This window comes from Lolium perenne, chromosome 5, assembly GCF_019359855.2.
Source record: "Lolium perenne isolate Kyuss_39 chromosome 5, Kyuss_2.0, whole genome shotgun sequence".
NCBI classification, from domain to species: Eukaryota; Viridiplantae; Streptophyta; class Magnoliopsida; order Poales; family Poaceae; genus Lolium; species Lolium perenne.
In genome coordinates, this window is record NC_067248.2 from 214022234 (window position 1) to 214030943 (window position 8710).

Below are 8710 nucleotides of genomic sequence, written 5' to 3' on the forward strand. Positions count from 1 at the left end.
TGTTCTCTGCCTTTTTGGAGTCCCCTGATCACCTTCACCACCTTGAGCATCAGCAGGAACAGCAGTCTTGTTGCCAGTATTAGAGGAAGGGTCAAACAGTTCCTTGGAATATTGGAACTCATAGAAACCTTTCTTTATCTCACCAATTCTAGAGTTGGGCACCAAGGCCAGGTCCTGACTGCCAATCTTTACCCTCACATAGGCAAAGTGTCTGAGGTAGTCCAGGACCAACTAAGATACAGTAGAATGCATAGATAAAGCGTGCTATGATGAAATCAAACCAGGCACCGGCAGTTTCCACTAGACAGTTTGTGCTGCTCCGGTCATTTCATTTGGATCACTCTCGGGAAATGCATCTCCCACTTGTTGCATGTATGTCATCATAATGGCAGCGATGGTCAGAAGCTCACCGCCGTTGCTCAGCTGCTTAGCATGAGAATACGCAAGTCCATCAGCACCGCTCGCGTCGAAAAGGATCTTGGCCCACACTACGGCGATCATGTCCAGAACGCTGGCATCATCAAATATGCCATTGAAATCCATCAGCTCGTCAATTGTCGCTGATGCGACGACAATCTTCCCCAGAACGCCAGCCTCATCTTCCAAATTCGGGCTGTGAGCAGGATGTTTCATCAACCCGTCAATAATACTTAGCCTATCAGTAGCAAGCCTGTTAATTGTCGCCGACGCGACAAAGATCTGTTTCAGAACATCAGCCCCATCGCCCAGGCTGCCAGGAGGACCTGCCCTCAACCTCAACTCGTCTTCAGCAAGAAAGTCAATTTTCATCGATTCGTGGTTGATCTTATTCAGAACGTCACCCTCTTCAAAGAAATCCAGATTGCGAGCATGATCTCTCATCAACACTTCAATACGGCTTATCCTATCCTCCACAAGCGTGCCAATTGTCACTGATGCGGTGACGCTATTATTCAGAACGACAGCATCGTCAGTTTCCCTTAACCTATTGCTAGCAAGTGTGTCAACTGTGTCTGATGGGTTGCCGATCAGCCATCTGCCAAGCCTAGATCCCCTCCACAGCGTGTAAATTTCCGTCTGCTGAAACATTGAGTCCCCATAGACCTGGAGCTTGCCTAGAAAATCCTCCGTGGACGTGGCATCTCTCAATGCGGAAACAGAGTCAAACTTATTTTCTGCGATATCATAGCAGACTTGGGCATAGTGGCTCGGACTATCAAATTTGGGGAGCATGGAAGGCCGTGCGACCAAGATGAAAAGCATGTAGTTGGAGAGCACCTCGATTGTCTCCACCAGCTCCTTCTTTACTTGCTCCCGAGCCTCTGCCAGCTTCTTATACCAACGGAGGTAGACGTTGGTTGCGATGTGCCACACAACGATGCACTCATCATATCTGGCTGCCGGAGCTTCCTTAGAATAGTTTATGGCCTGATTGTATATGAATTGTTTCATTATAAAATGAAGGCGGCCTCGTTGGTGTCCCACGTATAATTTGAAGAACTGGTCTCCCAGATAAGCCTTCATCTGTTTTGAGACCGGGATGCGCCTCGAGTATGTCCTCGTGTTCCACCAGTCCTCATACCCCATCCGTCTAGCGATTCTGCTTCTTCGGCTCGTCTTGATGGCACCGTACACTTCAAACAGGTTGTGTTGCCCCATGGAGTTGGACCAGTACCTCCTCTCTTCACAAAGAACCATCCGGCGGAAACGCCTCATGTCCGCCAGTGCCCAGCTCGAGAAGATGAATCTCAACAACGATATAGTCTCCAGGACAATGGCCCCAACTAACAAGGCATATGTGATTGCCACATCTGCTCTGCTGTAACCATGCCTATGACCTGACCAATGAAATAGCACAAATGCCACGGCAGTGGACGCCCAAGAAATGATGCGGATGCTGAGGCCATACCATGTGTGCATCACCTCGGCCTTGCTGTACAGGACGTCGTGCATCAGGGCCAGCTGCATCTCCGATAAACTGAACAACTTCTCGCGGGCCACAGGACCATGCCATTGGACCCTATCTTGGAGTGTTTTGCCTAAAGGCCTCTCAAAAAATTTCTTTGGGATGTTCAACAAGAAATGGGCTATCCGCAGGAGGTCCTCGGTGTCCTTCAGCTCCGCAGGCACAACCAAATATGGTCTCATTCTTGTCAAACCACTCCTGTAGTTCTTGTTCAGTAAGTTGCTAGCGCTGGCGCATTTGAGTGCCCAAACCCTCTCCCCATATTTGAGAAAACCAGTCACGATCATCAGGATTGCTGCACATAAGATCATGGAATCACCGCCGAGGATGAAAAACTCATAGAGGACGAAGGCGGCCGCGGCGGTCTGTACCCCAAATGCCTGAAGGTGGCGCAGCCAGAGCCGGTTGTCCTCGATGGCGTATGCCGTTATGTTGTCCTGCCCCCCAAGGTGCAGCAGCAGGAACGGCGCCCAGAAGGCCATCAGCTGGTGCTCGGGCGACCTCCTCGTCACAAACATGTGACCGAGGGCGTATATGGCGGTCGAGTCGGCCATCACGTACGCCGACCAAACAATGGCCTTGAGCAAGCCGGAATGATTGAGCCGACGAATCTCTGCCGTGATCAGGAGAATCACCTGCAGTGCAAAGCTTAGCAGAACTAGCACCTGGATCCCCCATTCTCTCCACACATGCACTAGCCCCTCTACTCCCGCCATTATTACTCCACCGAAATTATCTGAAATGGATAGAACTAGACTTAATATACAATCCTAGAGTAATCCAGAGAAATGTTAATACAACTTCACCAGATTCTCAGATACATGTTTTTATTTTACTTTTTTTTAAACGGAGGCAAAAGCTTTGCCTCATCCTTTAATTAAGAAGAGGGTGCCCAATTTTAGGATAAATCCGAGCGAAAACCTACAACAACAGAGTTAAGCCCATCCAAACACTAACCACCACACTCACCGGCAGCCAAACCTAACAAACGACCCAACCAACAGGGACACACCCACTCAAGCCAACACATGAACTAGAAAACCACACGAAAACAAACACTGCAGACATGACACACTTACACCCTGCCAACAAAGACAGACCCATGCAAAGGGGGGCAACCATCAAGCCACTGCAGATGGCTTTGTTGTAGCACCCGTCTTCTTGCTTGGAAACTCGTTAGATTTGTCATTCCCAAAGGCTGATCTTTGGCTATCACACCCAGGGTAGGCAGCAGCCAAGGTGGCAAGAAAAACGCAAATCTCTCTCACAACAAAAGCTCTGGGCACATGTGTCAACACCCCTGACTTAGCAACCCCTTCACCTATAGGAACCACCTGTCTGTCAGACCCAGGAGAGAGCGAAACTGGCGAGTCGACATCACCACCCTTCTCAAGGTCAAGCGTCTCAGCCACGATCATGTCCATACCCTCGCGCTCAGAGGTAGCCGACACATCAGGCAACAACGACTGGCCACGAGGAGAGAAACAACCATAGAGATGCTCTTCCTCAACAACCTGAACCACCGACATCTGCACAGAGGAGTCAAGCGCAACCGAAGCCTGCGCGTTGGCGAGCCCCAAACCAACAGAAGGACATGTCCCAGCCGGCTCCAAAGAAACACCAAAACGCGCCAATAGCAGCTTGAGAGCTACCACCTCTTCACGAAGATGGCGAGATGCCTCCTCGACACGAACATCAACCAGTTGAAGGAGCTCCATGCGTATCAAGGCAGCCTGGGACTGAGAGAGAGAATCTGAAGTGGCGTTGGCCTTGAACTGCTCGCAACACCTACAAGTTTCCTACTTGGCATGGCACGGAGCAGGAGGCACACGATGCTTGGTGGCGAGTTGTGGGAACTTTAGTGCGTTGGGGTTTCACAGCCAGTTGAGCGGGCGCCAAGCGTTGCGACACTCACGAGCCTGGTGACCATTCTCGAGGCAGCGAGAGCACCTGAAGGGATCCCTGCAAAATGCTGCGCGGTGACCAACAACAAGGCACCTGCAACATCGACCATGAAGCCACGCATGGATGAGATGGGGAGACAAAACCGGCGGCGGTGACACCGAACAACGCTGGGTGCACCGTGGCAACACCTCCCACTAATCTCTGGACTTCTCGGCCTCACGCCCGATGGTCATTGTGCAGGAGGCAATGGCCATGGAGGCAGCACGCGGTGTTCGCGGAGCCAGCTCTTCTTCATCAGCATCGTCTTCGTCTTCATCATCATCAGCAGAGCTCCACAAGGTAGGACGCCCTGCGCCCGCAAGCACCACAACATGAAGGCTAGACGCGCCATAAAGCTCTGCCACACAAGAGGCGAGCACATCGTTCCTAGCAACAACATCCTCCCTGCACCCCACACCAAACTGAAAAGCTGGAGTTGAAGTCACAGCCTCGGCATAGGAGTGGCGTCGCATGATGTCTCCAAATCCACCGGTATCAGCTAGGCTGACACCCTCTTCAGTGCGACGTGAAGCAACATTGGAGGCGGCTGGTGCTGCCAAGCTAGGCACCAACTCGGGCAGGCAAACCCCAGTACAAAGCAGATGAATACTCCAGGATTGTAAAACTACATTAACTAGCACAGTGGCCCTCGAAGATGCGAGGGCATTATCTTTACTGCACTAAACGTGTTTGCAATAATTAATTTTTTTGTATGTCTTCATGGTACCAGGTTGAACATCAACACTTTGATTCTATAACCGATGTCTGTACTACGTTGAATATTATCATAACCAACATAAATTTGTGGACTAATGAATGTTATGCCATTTATAAAATATACACATATATATTAATAACAAAATATATGGTTGTTAGCACCTGGTATTAATAACCTAAAAAGAGCATCGAAATTCTCGGGTTAGCTATTTTGTAAGTGGCATTAGACCTATAAAGAGAGATAAAGTTAGAACTATGGTTAGTATGAACATGGTGTAATTGAGAACAAATAAGTGCGCGTCTGGTTGGCCTATGCAGAGGCGCTCCACGATAGCGCTCAAGGGCTGGGCATTCTAAGCCGTTCGATTTGTGACTGAGCTCCGCGTGCATCTTGGCCGTTGGGGCGTGAAACAAAACCAACCGATAGAAACCCTAGCTACCACACCTAGCGCGCTCACTCCGCTTGCGATCCCTTTCCCTGCTTGCTCCATCGCCCTCCAACCGCCCCCTTATCTCCCTCTTCTCTCCTCTATACTCCTCTAGCGGTCTGGCTGGTGGTTCACGACATCGCGGCTCGGTGGTCAGGAGGCACAGCAGTTGCGGCCTCGGCCTGCTTGGAGGACAAGAAAAGTGGCGGTGAGGCGCCATCGCTTTACTGAGCGACGGCCTCGTGGCTGGGGCTCCGGCGAGGCTGTGACCGACGAGGCTGTGTATGAGGTGTTACTGTGGCAGATCGAGCCGAAGGAGGATCTTCAGTGGAGGAGAAGGGGGCAGGCCGCCGCAAGGAGGCGTCTGTGGCGGGATACCACTGTGCCGAGGTATGTGACGATAACTTATGAGGCTGGACCTTCTAGCTAGGTGAGTGTGGCTAGCAACAAGAGGATGCAACCGGCTGTTCCCCTCTTCGTCGTCCTACTCACTGGTAGAAAAATGGCCTTTAGTCGCGGTTCGCAACTGCCATTAGTCGCGGTTGCGCAACCGGGACCAATTAAGCGCGACTAAAGGTCCCCCTTTAGTCGCGGTTCTTACAAACCGCGACTAAAGGCCCGTCCACGTGGGCGGCTAGCGTGCGCCTGGGCGAAGGACCTTTAGTCGTGGTTGGTGTCCCCAACCGGGACTAAAGGCTATTTCGTTAAAAAAATTTAATTTATTTGTGTTTCTAATTTTTTTCACTCCGTTTTTTTTCTATTTTTTTCAGAATTTCTATTATTTCAGTTATTTGCATAGCTTAGTCTCTATCTCTAACTACACTTATCTCTAGTCAAATTACTTACTCGTGGTCAAACTTCCCGCTCGGTCACCCATCCTCCCACTACTCCACCTCTAGCACGCTTAACTTCCGAGTTCCATTCCATTCCGCATCCAAGTGCTTCGCGCGCATGTATGTGATAGTAGTATCATATCAATCCTATTAACATGTTGATTGATGTCAAATTTCTTTATTGTTTGAATTTCAAATAATTCTTTTAATAAACAAAAGTAATGATGTAATAATAATCTTGAATAAATAAATAAACATTAACTTTTTAATTTGTATTATTTTTAATTTTATTAATTAATTAAATGTTTTTTTTGCCAAACCTAAAATCTAAAAATTTGAAAATCTAAAAATTGGGTAAAATGATAGTAATCTTTATGCAGGATGAAATTATTAATTTTAGGTTTTAAAAAATTAAAAAAAATATAAAATCCATAATTTATAGAAAAAACTAAAATCTTCCTGCTTTTGTATTTCCATTTGAAATTTTGAGAATCTAAAAATTGGCTAACCGGGTAAACCCGGGTGAATTCGGATGTAACTTTTTCCCAGGATTTTTTTGATATATTATACGTTTTTTTCCGACGTCGTATGCAAAAGTTATTGCGGTTTTACCATTTTTTAAACTTTTTTTATAAAAAAAGTGAAAATTCGAATTTCTTAATTTCTCCGAATAGTAGGTTGCATAACATACAAGAATCTGAATTTTTTTTTTAAATTTTCTATCATTTTCTTTTGTATTTTACAAAACAAAAAAAGGCGATCCACGGGAGGGGGGGGGGGGGGGGGGGGGGTGCAGGGTGCGTGGGAGTATAAAAACTCGAAAAAACCTTTAGTCCCCGCGACTAAAGGGGTTGGTGTCCCCAACCGCGACTAAAGGTTTTTTCGCCGGCCATAGCCCTTTAGTCCCGGTTGGTGTTACCAACCGCGACTAAAGGGGTACCCTTTCGTCTCGGATGGATCATTAGTCGCGGGTCGCCTCCCGAACCGCGACTAAAGCCCCCTTTAGTCGTGGTTCGAATATTTCCAGGACTAATGGGGGTGGACGGAAGCCTCTTTTTCTACTAGTGACTGCTCGCCTCCTCCTGGTCCAGTGTGTCTGGAAGTCGTCACAAACATTTTTATGGCCTGTGCTGGTGAGAACTCAAACCCCTCCAGCCACATGTTCATCTAATCTTCTCATTTACGGGTGTGCTACTTGGGCGTTTTCCTCTCTCTTTGCATCAGATAAGGAGATTTGCTAGCTGTAGATGTGGAGATACGATGACTAGACCGTAAGCTCCATTAAAGCGTTGGATTAAAGGTATACTTTGATTGTTTTCTCTTTTCCATCGTGTAGTGATTGAAGCATCCAGATTGATAGTGGTTTACTATTGGTTCTGGGATTCATTATTTGGTTGTAGGATGTTATTTCAAAATTTGTCTGGGAAAATAGAGCAAACAGAGTAAACGTATCTGAGAAGTTGTTGATATGTGATATATGGCAATACTGTAATATTTTCTGTTTTGAACTACATAATTACCCTTTTGTAGATTAGTAAGGTCCACATGGATTTGTAGCGACATTTTGGGGAACATTTTCATCATGAAGTTGTATCATGAAGTTTTAATCTCTTATTTTGTTTCCTGCTTGCATCAATAGGAGAATGGATGGTTGCTTCTCCCATTTAGAGAAGTCATGTGCTCGAATTTGCTGCTCATTCATGTGATCTTTCATGCTCTGCTGTTCAGATTGTGTTTCCACTGGTATGCAATGATTTTCTTGTAGCTAGATGCATGTGTACTGACCCTAAATAATGTCTTCTCTTGAAAAGTAGGAGATTTTATCTGGTGCTCATGTGTGTCATTAGCTACTTTCCCATGTTTAGTGGTTTACACTTATTGTAATTTTTGTGTGCAACGGGTATTTTAGCTTACGCAAGCATTTTCTTTATGCAGACCTAGCTTTGCACCTTTAATTTCTACCTTGGTACATTGGAGTCGTCAATTTTGGACAACCCAATAGATAATCTATAGGTATGTGCTTCTGACCTTCTAGATTTCTGTTAATTTTCACTTGCTGAGTTTCTCACTAGGAAAGCAAGAAGAAATGCATCTACTATTCTGTGCATCTTAGTAATTATGTAGAATGGATATGTTTTTAAGCTTTTTTCGGCGGATAAAATCCATTTTTGTGAAAGCAGATAAATTGTTAAAATATAATAGAACATGCGCACCTGCAGGACTGCCGCCCTTTCATGTATGCTAAATTGATGTGTATAAATGGCATGCTGAAGCATCAAGTCAGTCATGTTTTTTATGGTTATCTGGCTTTGTTCAATTAATTTTTACTTAAATTTTTTTGACCAAGTTTTTTACTTATAAATTTGACATCGGAGTTGACATGGCTTGGACATACAACATAAGAGCTCAAGTTTTATCATATTTCTAACTCAATAAAATATTGCAAAGCACAAATCTGAGAATTAGTGCTTTTGTGTAGCAGTCTTCTACAAGGAAATTGAGAGAGGCGGTTATTGAGTTGTTGATCCGATGGCGAGATGAACCATCGGACGTCGCTGCAAGCAGGACATTCCAATGGGGATGTATCCCATTACGAACACATCTGGTGGAGTTGGCTCCATCCACTCACCCCCCATGAGCAACTCCACCATCTCGCCTATCATGTGCACTCCAGTCCTTGTGATAAGCAAACTATGCTCCTTTTTAGTTCTGCTCGTTTATGTTTTATCTTTGATGTCTCACTGTGTTAAAATCTCCATGATTGCAGTGAGATTACCATTTGGGTTTAGCAACAAAAACTGGGCAATTATTTGTCCTACCATGTTCTCCAAATTTCCTGTATC

General features: G+C 46.2%; 1 protein-coding gene and 1 long non-coding RNA gene across 2 annotated transcripts; one reads left to right on the forward strand and one right to left on the reverse strand.

Annotated features, from left to right (window-relative positions):
• Positions 1 to 287: 287 nt before the first annotated feature.
• LOC127301884 (uncharacterized) lies at positions 288 to 2675 on the reverse strand. Its single transcript, XM_051332167.1, has one exon. It carries the CDS (start codon positions 2659 to 2661, stop codon positions 301 to 303), a length of 2361 nt encoding a protein of 786 aa, XP_051188127.1. The 5' UTR covers positions 2662 to 2675; the 3' UTR covers positions 288 to 300.
• Positions 2676 to 6972: 4297 nt separating this feature from the next.
• On the forward strand, positions 6973 to 8141 carry LOC127298213 (uncharacterized). Its single transcript, XR_007849668.2, has 3 exons — positions 6973 to 7167; positions 7507 to 7610; positions 7803 to 8141. It is a non-coding gene; the product is annotated as an uncharacterized lncRNA (long non-coding RNA).
• The last annotated feature ends 569 nt before the right edge of the window (positions 8142 to 8710 follow it).